At 30.9% G+C, this 22,787-nt stretch overlaps 1 protein-coding gene across 2 annotated transcripts in view; it reads left to right on the plus strand.

Annotated features, from left to right (window-relative positions):
• The window catches only part of LOC107456331 (uncharacterized), a 101,356-nt gene that overhangs the window by 63,748 nt on the left and 14,821 nt on the right, over positions 1-22,787 (plus strand). For both annotated transcript variants that reach the window (XM_043052380.3, XM_071183104.2), the window contains exon 3: positions 18,427-18,512. In XM_043052380.3, coding sequence (XP_042908314.1) covers positions 18,427-18,512 — 86 coding nt within the window. The remainder of the gene's footprint in view (positions 1-18,426; positions 18,513-22,787) is intronic.

The raw sequence follows: 22,787 nt of genomic DNA on the forward strand, positions 1-22,787 counted from the left end.
GGCAGCTATAACAATAAAATATTTATCACAATCCATTACTATTTCGCTATAGAGATTCCGAATTCAAGAGAATCATGAATTTAAACATAAAGTACATTCTGGAAAGGATTTCAAGAAATAAAACTTGACAGTATTTTTTCCCCTCATCCTTAAAATACACTTTTTTTTAAAAATATATAGATATATTCTCATTGTTTGAATGTATTTTGTTGCTGAACTTTGAAAACTGAAATAAAATTTCAATTCGAGTAGATTAATTCGTTTTTTTTAAGAAAAAAAGATTTCTTGCAAATTTCTTGGATATTGAATTTTAATGGAAATTCGCCAGAGGTATCAATTTCTAACAGAAAAAAAACGACTTAATATGATTGGTTCTACAATATTATTTTTCACTAACCTGTGTGAAAGAAAAATTTTAAAAAATTTGGTCGTGAAATATGTTTTGGAAAAGAGTTTGTCAGAAAAAATGGGAAGAAATATTTTTGATGCATATAAAATACATCCTCAAAAATATTCCAGTTGTTAGAACATCGTAGTTTTTGAGAACTCTTTTAATACATTGAATAGAAAAACCTACTAATAGATTGAATGTTAGATATAATTCATTATTAATGTTAGATATAATATGTTAGATATAATTCATTATTAAATGTAAATTGGACAAACACGCTAAAGTTGCTTTTATTTTGTCAAGAAGACTTGACATTTTGTCAAGCTAGAATATTTTATTTCTTGAGAAATTTTCTAATGCATTGAATAGAAAAACCTAGTAATAGATTGAATGCATTGCTATTATGTTAGATATAGTTCATTATTAAATGTAATTTAGACAAACACGCTTAAATTGTTTTTATTTTGTCAACAAGACGTTTTAAACTAGTTTAAATTTTTAATTATTTATTACTATAACGCGTCTTTATACCAATATATAATTAGGTTTAAATTAAACGAATAAGTTTAAATGGTTTTACTTTATGATGTTTTCAAAATTAAGAATGCAGTTTAAATTGGGTTAATTTTCTTAGTTGTTTACTAATATAACTCAGATATTTTATTGAAATGTTTTGATTAAACACCTAATTTTGAACTGTTTTACATTATTATATTTTCTAATTCAAAGAGGGCAGTTTACACTGGTTTTATCAATTTAATTGCTTACTGTCTGGGTTTATGTTTTTAATTTCTAACTAAACTATGTATATGTCTATTTTATTAAGAGTCTACATTAATTAATTATATTTAGACTGTTATATTTCATTGCTCTTTTTAGTCCTTGACCTTTGAATATTTGATTACTTTTTTCATATAGTTTCATTTTAAAACCGGAATTCATTAACCAACCTTTCATTTTGTAATCTCGAAGTAATATTTGTCAGTTTTCTAAATTATTAAATAATCCTGATATGTAAGTTAAGAACATTTTTCACAGACGCTCTTTTAACAGTTTCTATTTAACCAGATTCCCATTATAAATAAGCAAAACTAAAAAGTATCAATTGATCAAGTAAAAATCTTGAAAAATTTTACAAAAATTATCAATCGGCTAAGAACAAATTTTGATAAATTGTGTGAAAAAATATCAATCAGTTGAGTACAGTTCTTGAATATTTTTAGTTCGAAGAAATTTTCACCATAAATAAAATAATATCTCTCAAATAAAAAATATTTTTTTGAATAATTCACCCAATCTCAGTTCATAGCCAGAAATAAATTTAATTTGTTAAAACTCAAGTCGCAAGTTGTTAATTATTTTTTGAGCACTAATAAACCATTAGACATTGACAAAACAAAACCCTTAAAGCAAAAGATGCAATGGAAATTGATAAAAAAAATAGTATCAATTTTTAACATGTGAATTTAAAGAGAACGAGATTACATTAATATTTCATAAAAAAAATTGTTTTGCAACCTGATATTTAATTTCATTAATAATTCAATCAATTAATTCCTCTTATCATTTCAAAAAAATAGTATATACGCATATATATAATACTTAAAAAAATCTAGATTCTATTATAAATGTATAATACATATTGCAGTTCTTAAGGAATAAAAGAAGTGCTTAGTTAAAAAAAGATGTCCGTTATACAAATGAGAAAACTAAATCTTTTATGATCAAATTTTGCAGTACTTTGCAAAAATTGACAATTTTGCCTCACGATTGTTTTTAAAACGTTTTATAATTCAATGATGTAAATTTACCAAAATCTATGTTAGATAGCAATTGCAAAGTTTTTAAGAAAAATTTCATTAAAGAGAGCTTTTTAATCCATTAATACAAAAAAGGTTTCGAATTTTTTTATATGTATGGTAAGATACGAAGTTGCGAGAAAAAATTTACTACAAATTTAGCATTTATAATAAATCTTGAATACATTCAATACATTTCTACGTATTTGTTTTTATTTTAACGCATTTCTCACTCTTGAAACAAATGCGAAAAACCAATTTATGTTTTAAAGTTTTTCGCAAAAAAGTTGATAGGCAACGAAAGAAAACGTAGCACAAATTTGAACTTAGTGAACGGAAACAGGGTGACGTTAGCGTTTTTTTTTTTATTAAATATAGGGAAACATCTGTGTTAGAAAGGCTTTGATTCAAAATATACGCAAGTCATTTTCAGATTTCAAATTTCAGTATCAAGTCTTAAAAATATTTTTCTCCTTAATAAAAAAAGAACTATCTGGGTTTATTTATTTTTAGTGAATGTTTTCTACGGCTTCGAGTGATCTTAACAATTTTCTGCAGCTTTTGCGGATGTTTTTCTTATTTACCTTATGATTTTTTTCTCATTGATATCGCTATACTGAGCACGTTATAAAGATTGTTAATTTTTTTCCTTTCATCTTTATTTTAGACTTAGTGATATATTTGTATTGAGTACGCGTTTAATATCTTGCATTTGTTCTGCTCATGAAAAAAGAACATTTCAACACTCACCTTGACCGATCGCAATCATTGTCCCCGCTGTTTATTGAATGTGTGAAAGTCAAATTAGCACAAATTTAAGCCGTAGCAAGATTGAGAGGAATAATCCTAGGAAACTGGAGTGAAAAGATGACTGAGTTAGTTAAAGCATTTCAACCATCATTTAATGCCAAAAAGATCAATCATAAAGAAACTGAAAAAAATGACTGTTTGCGATAAGTTCATCTGTTAAGCTCTAGCTTCGGTTGTGCAGGAATGACTGAGAGGACTAGAATATTTACAGGGATGTTTCGATTTGATTACCGTATACTAAATGAGATGATCATTGATTTTAACATTGTAGCTCTAAGAAATGGAAAAGAAGCAACCGTTTGTGATATGTTCATCTGTTAAGCTCCAACTTTAGTCGTGAAAGAATGACTAACAGCACGCAAAAATTTACAGGGACGTTTCGATTTGATTACCTTAGAGAACTTCGCTAGCTTTTCCAAATGAGATGATCATTGATTTTAACATTGCAGCTCTAAGAAATTGAAAAGAAGCAACTGTTTGTGATATGTTCATCTGTTAAGTTCTAGCTTTGGTCGTGCAAGAATAACTGACAGCACGCATAAATTTACAGGGACGTTTCGATTTGATTACCTTAGAGAACTTCGCTAGCTTTTCCAAATGAGATGATCATTGATTTTAACATTGCAGCTCTAAGAAATTGAAAAGAAGCAACTGTTTGTGATATGTTCATCTGTTAAGTTCTAGCTTTGGTCGTGCAAGAATAACTGACAGCACGCATAAATTTACAGGGACGTTTCGATTTGATTACCTTAGAGAACTTCGCTAGCTTTTCCAAATGAGATGATCATTGATTTTAACATTGCAGCTCTAAGAAATTGAAAAGAAGCAACTGTTTGTGATATGTTCATCTGTTAAGTTCTAGCTTTGGTCGTGCAAGAATAACTGACAGCACGCATAAATTTACAGGGACGTTTCGATTTGATTACCTTAGAGAACTTCGCTAGCTTTTCCAAATGAGATGATCATTGATTTTAACATTGCAGCTCTAAGAAATTGAAAAGAATCAACTGTTTGTGATATGTTCATCTGTTAAGTTCTAGCTTTGGTCGTGCAAGAATAACTGACAGCACGCATAAATTTACAGGGACGTTTCGATTTGATTACCTTAGAGAACTTCGCTAGCTTTTCCAAATGAGATGATCATTGATTTTAACATTGCAGCTCTAAGAAATTGAAAAGAAGCAACTGTTTGTGATATGTTCATCTGTTAAGTTCTAGCTTTGGTCGTGCAAGAATAACTGACAGCACGCATAAATTTACAGGGACGTTTCGATTTGATTACCTTAGAGAACTTCGCTAGCTTTTCCAAATGAGATGATCATTGATTTTAACATTGCAGCTCTAAGAAATTGAAAAGAAGCAACTGTTTGTGATATGTTCATCTGTTAAGTTCTAGCTTTGGTCGTGCAAGAATAACTGACAGCACGCATAAATTTACAGGGACGTTTCGATTTGATTACCTTAGAGAACTTCGCTAGCTTTTCCAAATGAGATGATCATTGATTTTAACATTGCAGCTCTAAGAAATTGAAAAGAAGCAACTGTTTGTGATATGTTCATCTGTTAAGTTCTAGCTTTGGTCGTGCAAGAATAACTGACAGCACGTATAAATTTACAGGGACGTTTCGATTTGATTACCTTAGAGCAGTGTTCCTCAACCTTTTTATCACCGCGGACCTGTCAATGTTTGATAATTTTACCGCGACCCGCTGGGGGGGGGCGTCGATTGTTTATATTTTAGATTATTTTGATTTATTAATTTTAATTTAATTGTATTTAAACATGCCATCAAAATAAATGGTTGCATCAAAAAATACATATAAAGTGATTTAACATTTTAACTTATTTAAATCATTTAGTCACGATCGAGAGAGAAGACGAAGTTCCTCATGAGTTCTAATGTAAGTTTCGAGCCGCGCTTTCGTGTTTTATTTATATTTATTGTTATGATGATTGATTTTTTTTTATTAAAACTGATTGAGAGAAAATAGTTGCAGTGATTTTCTTTTTCTTTCCTTTTTACTTTTTAAAACATTAAAAAATTTATGTCACTACCTTCGGGGGCGTCTTTTTTTTAAATAAATAAAATTTTAATGGAACTATTTTTAATCTGGGATTTACTTTTATTTTGGGGTATAAACCTACGTATTTAAATTCAGTTTCAATGAAATGGGCAGGCCCGGTAACATTTGATCCACGGACCGGTACCGGTCCGCGGACCGGGGGTTTGGGAACACTGCCTTAGAGAACTTCGCTAGCTTTTCCAAATGAGATGATCATTAATTTTAATATTGCAGCTCTAAGAAATTGAAAAGAATCAACTGTTTGTGATATGTTCATCTGTAAAGTTCTAGCTTTGGTCGTGCAAGAATAACTGACAGCACGCATAAATTTACAGGGACGTTTCGATTTGATTACCTTAGAGAACTTCGCTAGCTTTTCCAAATGAGATGATCATTGATTTTAACATTGCAGCTCTAAGAAATTAAAAAGAATCAACTGTTTGTGATATGTTCATCTGTTAAGTTCTAGCTTTGGTCGTGCAAGAATAACTGACAGCACGCATAAATTTACAGGGACGTTTCGATTTGATTACCTTAGAGAACTTCGCTAGCTTTTCCAAATGAGATGATCATTGATTTTAACATTGCAGCTCTAAGAAATTGAAAAGAAGCAACTGTTTGTGATATGTTCATCTGTTAAGTTCTAGCTTTGGTCGTGCAAGAATAACTGACAGCACGCATAAATTTACAGGGACGTTTCGATTTGATTACCTTAGAGAACTTCGCTAGCTTTTCCAAATGAGATGATCATTGATTTTAACATTGCAGCTCTAAGAAATTGAAAAGAATCAACTGTTTGTGATATGTTCATCTGTTAAGTTCTAGCTTTGGTCGTGCAAGAATAACTGACAGCACGCATAAATTTACAGGGACGTTTCGATTTGATTACCTTAGAGAACTTCGCTAGCTTTTCCAAATGAGATGATCATTGATTTTAACATTGCAGCTCTAAGAAATTGAAAAGAAGCAACTGTTTGTGATATGTTCATCTGTTAAGTTCTAGCTTTGGTCGTGCAAGAATAACTGACAGCACGCATAAATTTACAGGGACGTTTCGATTTGATTACCTTAGAGAACTTCGCTAGCTTTTCCAAATGAGATGATCATTGATTTTAACATTGCAGCTCTAAGAAATTGAAAAGAATCAACTGTTTGTGATATGTTCATCTGTTAAGTTCTAGCTTTGGTCGTGCAAGAATAACTGACAGCACGCATAAATTTACAGGGACGTTTCGATTTGATTACCTTAGAGAACTTCGCTAGCTTTTCCAAATGAGATGATCATTGATTTTAACATTGCAGCTCTAAGAAATTGAAAAGAAGCAACTGTTTGTGATATGTTCATCTGTTAAGTTCTAGCTTTGGTCGTGCAAGAATAACTGACAGCACGCATAAATTTACAGGGACGTTTCGATTTGATTACCTTAGAGAACTTCGCTAGCTTTTCCAAATGAGATGATCATTGATTTTAACATTGCAGCTCTAAGAAATTGAAAAGAAGCAACTGTTTGTGATATGTTCATCTGTTAAGTTCTAGCTTTGGTCGTGCAAGAATAACTGACAGCACGCATAAATTTACAGGGACGTTTCGATTTGATTACCTTAGAGAACTTCGCTAGCTTTTCCAAATGAGATGATCATTGATTTTAACATTGCAGCTCTAAGAAATTGAAAAGAATCAACTGTTTGTGATATGTTCATCTGTTAAGTTCTAGCTTTGGTCGTGCAAGAATAACTGACAGCACGCATAAATTTACAGGGACGTTTCGATTTGATTACCTTAGAGAACTTCGCTAGCTTTTCCAAATGAGATGATCATTGATTTTAACATTGCAGCTCTAAGAAATTGAAAAGAATCAACTGTTTGTGATATGTTCATCTGTTAAGTTCTAGCTTTGGTCGTGCAAGAATAACTGACAGCACGCATAAATTTACAGGGACGTTTCGATTTGATTACCTTAGAGAACTTCGCTAGCTTTTCCAAATGAGATGATCATTGATTTTAACATTGCAGCTCTAAGAAATTGAAAAGAATCAACTGTTTGTGATATGTTCATCTGTTAAGTTCTAGCTTTGGTCGTGCAAGAATAACTGACAGCACGCATAAATTTACAGGGACGTTTCGATTTGATTACCTTAGAGAACTTCGCTAGCTTTTCCAAATGAGATGATCATTGATTTTAACATTGCAGCTCTAAGAAATTGAAAAGAAGCAACTGTTTGTGATATGTTCATCTGTTAAGTTCTAGCTTTGGTCGTGCAAGAATAACTGACAGCACGCATAAATTTACAGGGACGTTTCGATTTGATTACCTTAGAGAACTTCGCTAGCTTTTCCAAATGAGATGATCATTGATTTTAACATTGCAGCTCTAAGAAATTGAAAAGAAGCAACTGTTTGTGATATGTTCATCTGTTAAGTTCTAGCTTTGGTCGTGCAAGAATAACTGACAGCACGCATAAATTTACAGGGATGTTTCGATTTGATTACCTTAGAGAACTTCGCTAGCTTTTCCAAATGAGATGATCATTGATTTTAACATTGCAGCTCTAAGAAATTGAAAAGAAGCAACTGTTTGTGATATGTTCATCTGTTAAGTTCTAGCTTTGGTCGTGCAAGAATAACTGACAGCACGTATAAATTTACAGGGACGTTTCGATTTGATTACCTTAGAGCAGTGTTCCTCAACCTTTTTATCACCGCGGACCTGTCAATGTTTGATAATTTTACCGCGACCCGCTGGGGGGGGGCGTCGATTGTTTATATTTTAGATTATTTTGATTTATTAATTTTAATTTAATTGTATTTAAACATGCCATCAAAATAAATGGTTGCATCAAAAAATACATATAAAGTGATTTAACATTTTAACTTATTTAAATCATTTAGTCACGATCGAGAGAGAAGACGAAGTTCCTCATGAGTTCTAATGTAAGTTTCGAGCCGCGCTTTCGTGTTTTATTTATATTTATTGTTATGATGATTGATTTTTTTTTATTAAAACTGATTGAGAGAAAATAGTTGCAGTGATTTTCTTTTTCTTTCCTTTTTACTTTTTAAAACATTAAAAAATTTATGTCACTACCTTCGGGGGCGTCTTTTTTTTAAATAAATAAAATTTTAATGGAACTATTTTTAATCTGGGATTTACTTTTATTTTGGGGTATAAACCTACGTATTTAAATTCAGTTTCAATGAAATGGGCAGGCCCGGTAACATTTGATCCACGGACCGGTACCGGTCCGCGGACCGGGGGTTTGGGAACACTGCCTTAGAGAACTTCGCTAGCTTTTCCAAATGAGATGATCATTAATTTTAATATTGCAGCTCTAAGAAATTGAAAAGAATCAACTGTTTGTGATATGTTCATCTGTAAAGTTCTAGCTTTGGTCGTGCAAGAATAACTGACAGCACGCATAAATTTACAGGGACGTTTCGATTTGATTACCTTAGAGAACTTCGCTAGCTTTTCCAAATGAGATGATCATTGATTTTAACATTGCAGCTCTAAGAAATTGAAAAGAATCAACTGTTTGTGATATGTTCATCTGTTAAGTTCTAGCTTTGGTCGTGCAAGAATAACTGACAGCACGCATAAATTTACAGGGACGTTTCGATTTGATTACCTTAGAGAACTTCGCTAGCTTTTCCAAATGAGATGATCATTGATTTTAACATTGCAGCTCTAAGAAATTGAAAAGAAGCAACTGTTTGTGATATGTTCATCTGTTAAGTTCTAGCTTTGGTCGTGCAAGAATAACTGACAGCACGCATAAATTTACAGGGACGTTTCGATTTGATTACCTTAGAGAACTTCGCTAGCTTTTCCAAATGAGATGATCATTGATTTTAACATTGCAGCTCTAAGAAATTGAAAAGAAGCAACTGTTTGTGATATGTTCATCTGTTAAGTTCTAGCTTTGGTCGTGCAAGAATAACTGACAGCACGCATAAATTTACAGGGACGTTTCGATTTGATTACCTTAGAGAACTTCGCTAGCTTTTCCAAATGAGATGATCATTGATTTTAACATTGCAGCTCTAAGAAATTGAAAAGAATCAACTGTTTGTGATATGTTCATCTGTTAAGTTCTAGCTTTGGTCGTGCAAGAATAACTGACAGCACGCATAAATTTACAGGGACGTTTCGATTTGATTACCTTAGAGAACTTCGCTAGCTTTTCCAAATGAGATGATCATTGATTTTAACATTGCAGCTCTAAGAAATTGAAAAGAAGCAACTGTTTGTGATATGTTCATCTGTTAAGTTCTAGCTTTGGTCGTGCAAGAATAACTGACAGCACGCATAAATTTACAGGGACGTTTCGATTTGATTACCTTAGAGAACTTCGCTAGCTTTTCCAAATGAGATGATCATTGATTTTAACATTGCAGCTCTAAGAAATTGAAAAGAAGCAACTGTTTGTGATATGTTCATCTGTTAAGTTCTAGCTTTGGTCGTGCAAGAATAACTGACAGCACGCATAAATTTACAGGGACGTTTCGATTTGATTACCTTAGAGAACTTCGCTAGCTTTTCCAAATGAGATGATCATTGATTTTAACATTGCAGCTCTAAGAAATTGAAAAGAAGCAACTGTTTGTGATATGTTCATCTGTTAAGTTCTAGCTTTGGTCGTGCAAGAATAACTGACAGCACGCATAAATTTACAGGGACGTTTCGATTTGATTACCTTAGAGAACTTCGCTAGCTTTTCCAAATGAGATGATCATTGATTTTAACATTGCAGCTCTAAGAAATTGAAAAGAAGCAACTGTTTGTGATATGTTCATCTGTTAAGTTCTAGCTTTGGTCGTGCAAGAATAACTGACAGCACGCATAAATTTACAGGGACGTTTCGATTTGATTACCTTAGAGAACTTCGCTAGCTTTTCCAAATGAGATGATCATTGATTTTAACATTGCAGCTCTAAGAAATTGAAAAGAAGCAACTGTTTGTGATATGTTCATCTGTTAAGTTCTAGCTTTGGTCGTGCAAGAATAACTGACAGCACGCATAAATTTACAGGGACGTTTCGATTTGATTACCTTAGAGAACTTCGCTAGCTTTTCCAAATGAGATGATCATTGATTTTAACATTGCAGCTCTAAGAAATTGAAAAGAAGCAACTGTTTGTGATATGTTCATCTGTTAAGTTCTAGCTTTGGTCGTGCAAGAATAACTGACAGCACGCATAAATTTACAGGCACGTTTCGATTTGATTACCTTAGAGAACTTCGCTAGCTTTTCCAAATGAGATGATCATTGATTTTAACATTGCAGCTCTAAGAAATTGAAAAGAAGCAACTGTTTGTGATATGTTCATCTGTTAAGTTCTAGCTTTGGTCGTGCAAGAATAACTGACAGCACGCATAAATTTACAGGGACGTTTCGATTTGATTACCTTAGAGAACTTCGCTAGCTTTTCCAAATGAGATGATCATTGATTTTAACATTGCAGCTCTAAGAAATTGAAAAGAAGCAACTGTTTGTGATATGTTCATCTGTTAAGTTCTAGCGTTGGTCGCGCAAGAATAACTGACAGCACGCATAAATTTACAGGGACGTTTCGATTTGATTACCTTAGAGAACTTCGCTAGCTTTTCCAAATGAGATGATCATTGATTTTAACATTGCAGCTCTAAGAAATTGAAAAGAAGCAACTGTTTGTGATATGTTCATCTGTTAAGTTCTAGCTTTGGTCGTGCAAGAATAACTGACAGCACGCATAAATTTACAGGGACGTTTCGATTTGATTACCTTAGAGAACTTCGCTAGCTTTTCCAAATGAGATGATCATTGATTTTAACATTGCAGCTCTAAGAAATTGAAAAGAAGCAACTGTTTGTGATATGTTCATCTGTTAAGTTCTAGCTTTGGTCGTGCAAGAATAACTGACAGCACGCATAAATTTACAGGGACGTTTCGATTTGATTACCTTAGAGAACTTCGCTAGCTTTTCCAAATGAGATGATCACTGATTTTAACATTGCAGCTCTAAGAAATTGAAAAGAAGCAACTGTTTGTGATATGTTCATCTGTTAAGTTCTAGCTTTGGTCGTGCAAGAATAACTGACAGCACGCATAAATTTACAGGGACGTTTCGATTTGATTACCTTAGAGAACTTCGCTAGCTTTTCCAAATGAGATGATCATTGATTTTAACATTGCAGCTCTAAGAAATTGAAAAGAAGCAACTGTTTGTGATATGTTCATCTGTTAAGTTCTAGCTTTGGTCGTGCAAGAATAACTGACAGCACGCATAAATTTACAGGGACGTTTCGATTTGATTACCTTAGAGAACTTCGCTAGCTTTTCCAAATGAGATGATCATTGATTTTAACATTGCAGCTCTAAGAAATTGAAAAGAAGCAACTGTTTGTGATATGTTCATCTGTTAAGTTCTAGCTTTGGTCGTGCAAGAATAACTGACAGCACGCATAAATTTACAGGGACGTTTCGATTTGATTACCTTAGAGAACTTCGCTAGCTTTTCCAAATGAGATGATCATTGATTTTAACATTGCAGCTCTAAGAAATTGAAAAGAAGCAATTGTTTGTGATATGTTCATCTGTTAAGTTCTAGCTTTGGTCGTGCAAGAACAACTGACAGCACGCATAAATTTACAGGGACGTTTCGATTTGATTACCTTAGAGAAATTTGCTAGCTTTTCCAATTGAGATGATCATTGATTTCAACATTATAGCTCTAAGAAACTAAAAAGAAGCAATTGTTTGCGATATGTTCATCTGTTAAGCTCTAGCTTTGGTCGTGCAAGAATGACTGACAGCACGAGAAAAATTTTCCGGGACGTGTCAGTTTGATTATTGTTCTGAACTTGGTAAAGATTCATTTTCTTATTTTTTTTAATCTATTTCTTTATTTTTTTTGTTTGAGAACGGTTAAAAAAGAAGCAACTTTTTATAATATAACAATCTGTTCCGCCTAGCGTTGTCATGTATAATGTATTTTATACGGGTTATAGGTATGTAAATAAATTATGTAAATTAGTATTTATTAAAAGAGTATTTGAAAAATCTACAAAAATATTTTAATTACTTTTTATTTAAACAATTATATTTCGATCATAAATATATTTTTTTTAAAAAATTAATAACTCTTAAAATTAAAAATACTTTGCAATTTTACACATTTTTAATCTGATAAATAGCATTTTTAAATTATTGTATTTAAGAAAATTAAAACGAAATCAACTAAACAAAGCGAATTAATTAAAAATATTATTGTGTATAATTATAGAAATTGATGTATTTTAGTAGATACTTTTTATTTAGCTGTTTTATTTCACAAATTAGGACTATATTAAATATTTAAAACAAAGTTCAGCAAAAATAATGAATTCATTAACAATAATGTATTAAATGCTAAATTGGTTGCAGTAATAAATTTATCAAAAAAAAAAATCGTCGTTCTAAAAGCATTGCGCAACAATTTTTAAAAGGTTTCATAACTTTATTTTACAGTTCTTAAAATATTCTTATTTTCCCCCTCCTTTCATACAAAATTCATCAATAAGGCTGAATATATTTTTAAAAAAAATATGCTTTGAAATTTATTTGAAATAAAACGTCTCTTAAAAGCATCTCGAAATATTTTTTTAGTTTATCCAGTTATCGTTCTTAATTAATAAGCATATTTTAAAATTTTATGCTCATTAAGTTTATTCATTTATTTTTATGTACCACTACAAAACTGCACATAATATTCTACTCGAGAGCTATTGTAATTTACTTATAAACATTAAAGTTAAATATATGACACTTACTAAAAAGAAAAATAATTTACACAAACTGTCATAACGTATTTTAAATTGTTAACAAAATAAACAATTGTTAACAAAATAAACAATGTCATAACTTATTTTATTATGTTCAACAGCAGAACTGAAAATTAGAAACAGAGTTTGAAATACAATTATTTATATAATAGTTTTCAAAAATAATGTTTTTTTTCTTACTTTAAAATATTATTTTTTTAAAATATTACATTTGTAGATACTTTATTTAGTATGCAACTAGTATGCAAAATTCAAAGTTAATTTAAAAACAATATGTAATTGAGGTAGTGGATTGATCTTGTGCTTGGAGGATTGTTTGAATGATTGATACATTATTGACAGACGTAGATCGCTATATGAAATAAAAATGACATTTGTTTGGCAGAAAAAATGCGTTTTATTGAGCATTTGGGCACAAAAGGAAAAATACACAGTTTGTGCATATGAGAAAAACAAATTAAAAGGGTGTTTCCTTAAAAGAAAATCGTTTTAGTGGGGGTATGGTTTCCCCAGACGACCAGCAACGTTGAACACCTCTGACGTATCGTATCAATGAGGTTAATAATTAGGGGATGGGGTATTCTGTCCCACTCCCCCTCAAGAGCTCTTTTCCAGTTCTTGGAGATATTTTTTGGGGTTGGTTGGCATCTAGAAATTCATCTGCCTAGACAAACATGCTCTATTGGGTTCATGTCCGGAAAACACGCTGGCTAATCAATTTGTGCGATTCCTTCCTCCAAAAGGAAATCATCACTAAGTTAGCACGACGTCGCCTGCAATTGTCGTCCATTAAGGGGACATTGAACATCTCGCTGAACGAAAATGCGGCGTGAAGTGACTTTTGCAATAACTGCTACAAAAAATTTAATTTTAATGATAGGTTTCTAAATTTTTTAATATTTATTTGTTAGGTTTTTTTTAATGTATTTCTGCAGTAAAATATACAAATTAAGTTAGAGAATAATTTTTATTCATACAATTTATAGGCAAATTTTTTGTTAAATTTTCAAATTATGTCATCAGTAAGGTACATATAAAACTACAACTACTCAATATAATTGTCTGAAAAAAATTATACACACAATATATAACCTAGAGTATACAGTATACCTAAAATTAGACTAAAATGCACAATTTTTTGCAGAATAAAAAATTGACTGTTTCAAAATACCAATTTTTGCTGATTTTCGGCAATTAAATTTTACTCCAGATTTCAAAATGTTTAAATTTTTAACTAAATTTGAGGTTTACTGTATAAAACAATCAATGATGTATAAGCCTACCAAGTTTTATCTTTTTAAATTGTATAGAACAAGAGATATATGTACCTAAGTAACAAAAAATAATGTTTTGAGAAAAACAGATTTAAAGGTAAAAAAACATATAGTTAAAAATAATTCATAAATTTAAAGCTCTCCAGCACCATAACTTGTTTTATCTCGAGGTAGCGGGTTCGAATCCCACCGTAACCCTGGATGTATTCTTTGTGATGTCTTTCTCTGAATTGTTCTATCTGTATTTTCTACTTGACAATGACTTATAAGCCTATATTGAGCACACAAGTCAGCAAATGCATGTAATTTCAATAAATCAATAAATAAGTTAGATTCCGTCACTAACGATCCACAAAAGAGCTTCTTTCTTTATTTCGTTTCTAGGCGCAAGGCAGAATGTAAAAAAACATAAAAAACAGTAGAATTCTAAAGTAAACAGAAAACGAAACCTTGAAATGTGGGCGTGGCACTTTTGTTTACTTCTGTTTTATTGCTTTTAAAGCACTTTAAATTTATGAAAATTAGCAAACCTATACATTTTCTTAATCAGAAAAGTATAGGCTAATAGATGATGTCAAATTCAAAAAATCAAATTTTTGAAAGAATTTTACTTCACTGTCCCCTTAACATGAGATCATTTCCAATTGCTGCAGCTCAAGGGATTGCAATAGGTCTCAGGATCTCATCCTTATATTTGTGACCATTTAGAGCTCTATTTCGAAAGATATGGATATCGGTGTGCTCATCAATTTAGATGATAGCATAGACCATCACTCCCCCACAGCCAAATCTTACACTTTCGAGCACGAACGCAGGATTGTTTCTAGTGCCACGGTCCCTCCAGAAGCAAGTACTCCGATTATCAGGATGAACTGAAAAATGGACTCGTCAGGGAAAAGAATATTGCGCCTATAATTTCTACTGCAGTTCACAAACTCTGCCACCCCCTCCCTACGGGCGAGACGGTACCTTGCTGTTAACGTGACACATACCATTGGTCGGTGAGCATACAGACATGTAGCGTGAAAGCGGTTTCGGACAGTTTGTGTCGAAACTGTGGTGCCAGTAGCCGAGTGAAGGCGTTGTTGAAGAAGAGTGGCATTCATATTTTGGTGCTTCCAAGCCGTTAGAGTTAAATAACGGTATTCATTGGACGTTGTTGCACGTTTACGCTGTTGCCCTGACGTTCGGCCTGCATTTCCAATCTCTAAAAAACGGTTCCAGATCCTGGAAATCACACTTTGTGAAATTCCAATGGCTTCTGCTGCTACTTCAGCTTGTGTTTGGCCCCCCTGTAACCGGCCAACAACTCTCCAGTTTGTGTTTCGGTTAAATGACTTCGTTGAGACACCGCACTCATCAAACCAGTGTACTTACTGAATGTCGATCATTCTTTTCCTCTTTGTCTTACATTAGGTTGAAAGCCAAATCAAATTCACTGCAGTTAAAACGCGATCTTCGACGTCAAACTAAAAATTTAGATGCTGCGAAGTTTTAAAATGAGAAAAATTTGTATTAGTGATTCTCCTCCTCCATTTTATGCATGCAAAAAATTGTTTATACCGTTATTTTATACAAGACTTACAATATCCTTTAATTGTTTTGAGCAGTGTACATATGTTACGGTGAAACACCGAAATCTGGAGAATGTCGACATTCACCAGTGAATGTCAACATTCACGTAGTCGCTTGGTGTATGCCCGAAATATTTGCTAAATACCCTTATTTCTGAATCTCACCGGTGAATGTCAACAATCACACAGTCGCTTTGGTGAATGTCCGAAATATTTGTTATATCCAATTTTATATTAATTTATTCGTTAATATTATTATATTTATTTGATATATTTATATTTATTCTATATTTTAATACTTACTGACGATAGATTAGAAGTAACATCAGTGTTTGGAGTATCGGGCAAATATAAACCGGGCAATGGCATTTGACCTTAAAAAACATCAGTGTAGCGCAGGGGTGGCGAACCTTTATACACCAACGTGCCATTTTCTCTAAAAAATTGCTTAATGAGGTCATAAACGTACCGTCAAATAATTTTGACTTCGTGATTATTCGGAAAATAATAATACTAAATACTCAAAACTCTTTATTTACATTTTATTTTATTTTATAACCATCGTTGAACAGCCGACCCAATTTCATGGGTTTACGACTACTTACGTTCAACTCCGTATCCTTGTAATTTTGAACCAATCCAGAAGACAAGGAAACTCCTGGATCAGTACCCCCAGAGGTATTGATTTGTTGTGGGAACATGGAGGACTTTGAGACTTGACAGATTTAACATGCATCAGTCACTATTTAGTTCGACAGGCGAGGATCGAACCCACGACCTCTTGAACATGGGCCCAGTGCCCTACCGACCAGGCTATTCCGGCCCCCAGCTGATAGCTTATGATCAAAATGGCATGTTAAAGTTGAGCTAAGTTTCTCCACTTAAGTTAGAATGTTAATTTACGTGAAGTTAACTGAATACAGCGCCGTATCTTTTTTCCGTTGGAAAGCGTTTCTTTTTTCGCGCTGGCAGCAGTTTTCATTTTTAATTTATTGGATTCGGCGCGCAAGAGCACGTAGTGAGCATCATATGGCTAATCCATGTTATATAAAACGCTAATACGTTTTAATTGATAGGCTTCAGCGCGCAAGAGCACGTAGTGAGCAAAATTAAAGTTTAGAATTGCTTCGGAAAAAGTTGAATTGTTAACAATGATTTAAACAAAAAGTTTTATTTTAACTGATAAATACTATATTATAATTTTAACTTTTTCTATGGCTATACTCATTTTCTTACCCTTTGTTTTTTATACATTTTATATTTTTGTGATAAAATAAAGAACTTATAGTTGTTCTGCTTCTGAACACTGATGAAAACGCAAAATGATGGGCTTCATCAACAATCAAAAATATATACATTTATTTTACAAATTCCATATTAGGGTGCCGCCATTCAGAGAATTAAAAATACAAAATTATCTTTAGCGAAGCCGATGCTTTACATCCGGCGTTCAGTGGCAGACTACTATTTCATATTGTTTAACAACACATGGCTTTAGCCCTTTTGTGGGAAAGACTTTAAAACAAAACTTACAACAGTTACTTTTCTCAACGACTGAAATTTAGAATAGTGTAATTAAGAAAAATATGTGAACTGTTTGCAATTTCAAATTGATATTGAAATGTACAGGTTTATAATTTTCTATAGTGAAAAGTTTTTGGAACTTCAGTGTTCAAAAAATATACAAAAGCTAGATGTTAAGGATTACGAAGTAATCCGAAATGAACTGCGAAAGCAGTTCCTGGGGTTGGCGAGCACCAGCGAGCAGGGAGCGAAGCCTCCTAGTATATATATATATTGCAATGTCTCAGTTATACACGTAATTCAACTTAAAGTAATATCAGTGTGACTTCTGTTGTTGCAGATTAGATGACCAATAACTTACATTAGGTTGTAAGAAGTTAGTTTAGGCAGGACTGCTGATTTTTTTTGCTAGTTATTTACTGTTAGCTTGTTTTTTGCGGTTATTAATTGTTTTTTTAGTATTAATTTTTTTATTAATAATTGTTTATTATTTTATTTGTTTTTGTGAATTTTAATTTAATTGTTACATATGCTTCATAGTGTAATAACATTTGTGTAATAACAATTCATAGTGTAACAACAATTGTGATCGGTGGAGTGCCCAAAATATTGTGTCGCGTGCCATAAATGGCACGCGTGCCATTGGTTCGCCATCCCTGGTGTGGGGTATACCGGGCAGTGGCACTTAACCTTAAAAAAACATCAGTGTAGGGTATACCGGGCAAATATATACCGGGAAGAGGCACTTAATCTTAAAAAAACATCAGTGTAGGGTTAAAATATCGAATAAATGTAATTATATCCACGAATAAATTCATATCAAATCGAATGTAATAAATATTTCGGACATTCACCAAAGCATATCTGTGATTGTCGACATACATCGGTGAGGGTCCGAATGTACAAGAATGTAATGAAATATTCGATCTTTCACCTACGTATTTGGTGTTTGTCGATATTCACTGGTGAAAGTCAACAACCACCGATTTCGGTCTTCGCCGTGACATATATAAAATAGGCTGTGTGCAAAATTTGATTTAGCGAATTTTTAATGTATCTCTTATGAAATACATGTATGCAAACATTTTGAATAAATTATCAATTGACTAAACCTCGTTTAAGTAGAATAATTGAATTTTCTCGAAGTAAATTGTAAAACAATTATATGGAGTTTAATATTCTGTTATAGGTACTCTCATATTTACTATAGTGTTAATTGTTTTCTCCATTTGCTGTGTGATTACATCTGTTCTGCTATTAGTTGGTCTTTGTGTGGTAAGATTTTATCTTTATTTCTTTATTACGTTAACTAACATTGCCTTTATAGTTCGAAAAGAACATAAATTCTTTTCCTAGATTTTTCTTACTTTACTTCAAATTTCTCAGTGATGATATGTTATTGTTCGAAAAAGTAATTTTTATTGTAACAAAACTTTGCAAGAAAAACGCGAAATAATGTATACAAAATAAAAACAAACATTTTTCATTAAAAAAAACAGTCACTGATTCTTTCAAAACTATCAGATACCAAAATTTGCCAGGTTTATGCCCATATGCATATATGGCAGTACTTTTACTTTCGTTACTTGTACCGCCGGTACAAGTAAAAAGTACGTACTTTTACTTGTACTTTCGTTACTTTTTTAGGGAAAAAGTACAAGTATTTGTAACGGAAATGTTGAATGAAATCGTTACTTTTTTCTAAAATTCGGTAAGCCTTCTAAAAAAAAAAATTACTTAAAAAAAATGCTTATGTTTTTTGTAATTTATAAAATTAATGTGCAATATATATGCATTCACAGCTAACTTCGTGTTTAAATACCTGATTTCCCGTGGAGCGCTAATTCAGCGTGGTTAAGCACGTTCTGAGAAATTCTCGCAGCAGACTCAGTGACACCACTTTCGAAATGCAATTATTTTGCAAAATGAATAAAAATATTAATTAGCAAGTTATTTTCATTCATTTTCGAGTTTTATGCATTTATTTAATACATTTTAAATAAAAAAATGGTGGATTTTGTTATTACGTTTATCAATTTTCTTTTTGAACTCACTAATAATACATTTTTGTCTTAATACATTTTTTGCTAAATACATTTTTACCTAGTACATTTTTTACTAAAATTATGTTTATGCCCGACCTTGTCAAACAATGCCCAGTCAAATCTTTAAGAACTTCAGAACTATATGTGCTATTGAAAACTATTATAATTACTATTTTAACTCTTGAAAACTCGAAGGTATTAATTTAGCCGCTGATACTGAAATTCGTTTACAAATTTTAATTATTTCGTTAGGCAAAAATGTTCGGAAAATGATTTTCTCGCATGACTTCAGCATTAGCAATTGTTACAAATAAAACTGTAGACTGTTCTGTTGAGCAAAACAATTTCAAATAAATGGTAATTTAAATAAATAAAAATATTAAACTAAAATTTAAAATCAATAGATAAAATTTCTTTTTCGTGCAAATCCATAAAAAGTTTGATATTAAAATTGTATTTGATTTCAAAATTATATTATACGATTATATTATAAAATTATATAATAATATTCTTCCGAATGTAAAAATAAATTAATGTTCATAACTTTCAAAATTAAAAATAATTAAATAAATAACAATAATTTTGCAAAAACATTAAAGAACATAAGAATATTATTCAATAAAATTTTAGGTTACTTTGAATTTTCAATTTCCTAGAAATGTACTTTTAAATCGTTACTTTTTTATTTAGTACTTGTACTTTTTACTCGTTACTTTTTTTAAAAATACTTGCACTTTTACGCGTTACTTTTTAAAAGTAACATATGCCCATATGGTAACACCAAAAAACGCTGAAATTTTTAACGAAACGCTTTGGTAATGACTTTAAAATATAGCTTTTTGTATAGTAATGAGGTGGAATTACGTAATTTTATCATGATGCCTAGGAGCATGGCATAAAGACAATTTATTGTTATTACAATTTATACTTAATTTTCAATTTTTTACTTTTATTAAATATTTGGTGGTAAGAACAATGATTTTGAAAACCAGAATTTCTTGTTAACCGTTATCACACGAACAGAAAGATTACGAAATGAAAAGTTAAAATACTGTATATTTTTGTATTATTTCTGGATTTATTATCTTTTTTTTTACCAGGAGTGTCAATATAATACAAGAAGTGTAATTTTACCAGAATTTATTTTCCCGTGTGAGAACCGGGTTCTTTAAAGAATTGTTGAAAATGTAATTTCAAATTAAAAAATAAGTAGCAAAGACAAGAATGAAATAAGTAAAAGCATGAATGAAATAACTAATTTTTTTAATATATTAATTAATTTTAAGCTGCGCTTTTAATTTTTTTAAAATTATTTCCTGAAAAATGGTAAATAATAATTTTTTTTTCACTTTTTGCACTTTGTATGATAATTTTATACTTTATTTCGTCGCATTTCGTTTATGAAATAAAACCTATTAGACTCAAATAATATGATATATGTATGCCATAAAACTGTCCAAAATGTTACTTAAAACACTCTTTATAATTTTTCACTTTAATTAAAATTAATAAATAATGAGCGCAAATCCAGTCGTATTTTTGCATAGGCAATTACTTTTTAAAGGCATATAGTCAGAAAAAAATATTGAAATATTGTTTTTTTAAGTGAGAAAATATTATCAAATGTTGTTGTCCAATATATTAAATGCTAGCTCTCGGGAGATTAAACAAAAGTGTCCACTATTATTTTTATTTTCTGAAATAATGACTCTATAAATTCTTTTTTGAAAAAAATTTATCTAAAATTTTGCTTTTATGGTTATTATAACTTACGTTTTTACTCCAGAAATTGATATAAAGTGGGGATGAAGTAAAGTATTTATCTAATCAAGTGGACTTGGAGAAATCTTTTTCTTCGCTATTTTCTTAAAAGTTTTTATAAATAGCACCATCCATCAAAAGCGTTTCTTCATATCTCATGATTAATTTAATTAAGAAATTCAAAAAAACATTTAGTATACAAATGAAAAACTCATTTATCAAAAGATAATTCCATGCAAAAAAGAAATGTAACTAAGAATTAAGTTTTATTATTCAATTGAAAAATAGTCATTTTCTTAAAAAAATTAGATGTATAAATTTGAACGAAATTTTAGAAAAGTTAAATTTAAATGGAAAAATCTAATATTTAAATTGAATCGGTAGGATAGTTTTTGAAGAATAAAACTTTGAAAATACGATTAAAAGAGTCAGGAATAAGAATTTGAATGTATTATTAATTGAATAATTATACATATTTAAGCATAATCATTTTTATTAACTGAATAATTCAGCATATTTAAGCATAATTATTGTTTATAATTGAACATTTTAACATAACCACTGTGTATTAATTGAATAATTAAGCATATTTAAGCATAATTATTGTTTATCAATTGAATAATTAAACATATTTAAACATAATTATTGTTTATTAATTGAATAATTGAACATATTTAAGGTTAATTATTGCTTAATAATTGAGGAATTAAACGTATGTAAACATAATTACTGTTTATTAATTGAGTAATTAAACATATTTAAGCATAATTATTATTTATTAATTGAATATTTAAGCATATTTAAACATAATTATTGCTTATAACTTGAATAATTACATATTAGTTGAATAATCTTGATTTTTGCATGAGATTCCCATAAACAGTTCCAAAGGCATAGCGAAATACGAACTTAATGTCAAACGCTTTACTGCATTCTATTGACTATATCAATGATAGCTATATAACAGCTATATGTTGATAGTCCAGAATCTAAATCCATTGAAGAAAGGTATGTTAATTCATAGCAAAGTTTTGGTGTCTGATTATCGCACAGTGGGCAAAAAACAAAACGAATAACTGTTGATGCAACAATCGTATTTTTATGCTCTAAACCTTTATGTTTGACATAGAATATGCAAATTAATTAATGCTGATGATATTTCAAGTTACGAAATCAGACAGAAACGCGTACATACTCAGAATAAATATGCCTTTTATGATGGATTTGGATTCCTGACCCTCAAAATAATTGGAAGTAGCTACAGTCTGGGAAATTTGGTCCTAATATTAAATAAATAATCTCAAGAAAATGAAGCTATTGCCTGAATAAAAACTTCATCGACTTCAAAAATATGTAAATGGGAAACAGCAGACGGCATATTTCAAGCACTCACAATCCATTTCAATGGATTGTGAGTGATATTTCCTATTTACATATATTTGAAGCGAATTAAATTTTTAATCAAGGCATATGGTTCTAATAGTTCGGTCAGGAAAACATTCGAACGTTATACTCCTTACGCTAATTTTACTTATTTCGCATAATTGAAAGTTTTTTAAGCGAATTGAAAACTTTTTACCACAATTATCAAACTCCTATATCTAGAAATAAGTTCAGGTACAAAAAGTTTAGTTCATGTATAAAATAATTTTTAACAATTATTTATTAATTTAAATTAATTCTAAAATTTCTAAAAAATTTTCGAACTGTAAGATATAAAGAATTTTATATAATTTTAAACAAT

This window comes from Parasteatoda tepidariorum, chromosome 7 (assembly GCF_982258835.1).
Source record: "Parasteatoda tepidariorum strain Cologne lab strain chromosome 7, Ptep-v5.0, whole genome shotgun sequence".
Taxonomy (NCBI): domain Eukaryota; kingdom Metazoa; phylum Arthropoda; class Arachnida; order Araneae; family Theridiidae; genus Parasteatoda; species Parasteatoda tepidariorum.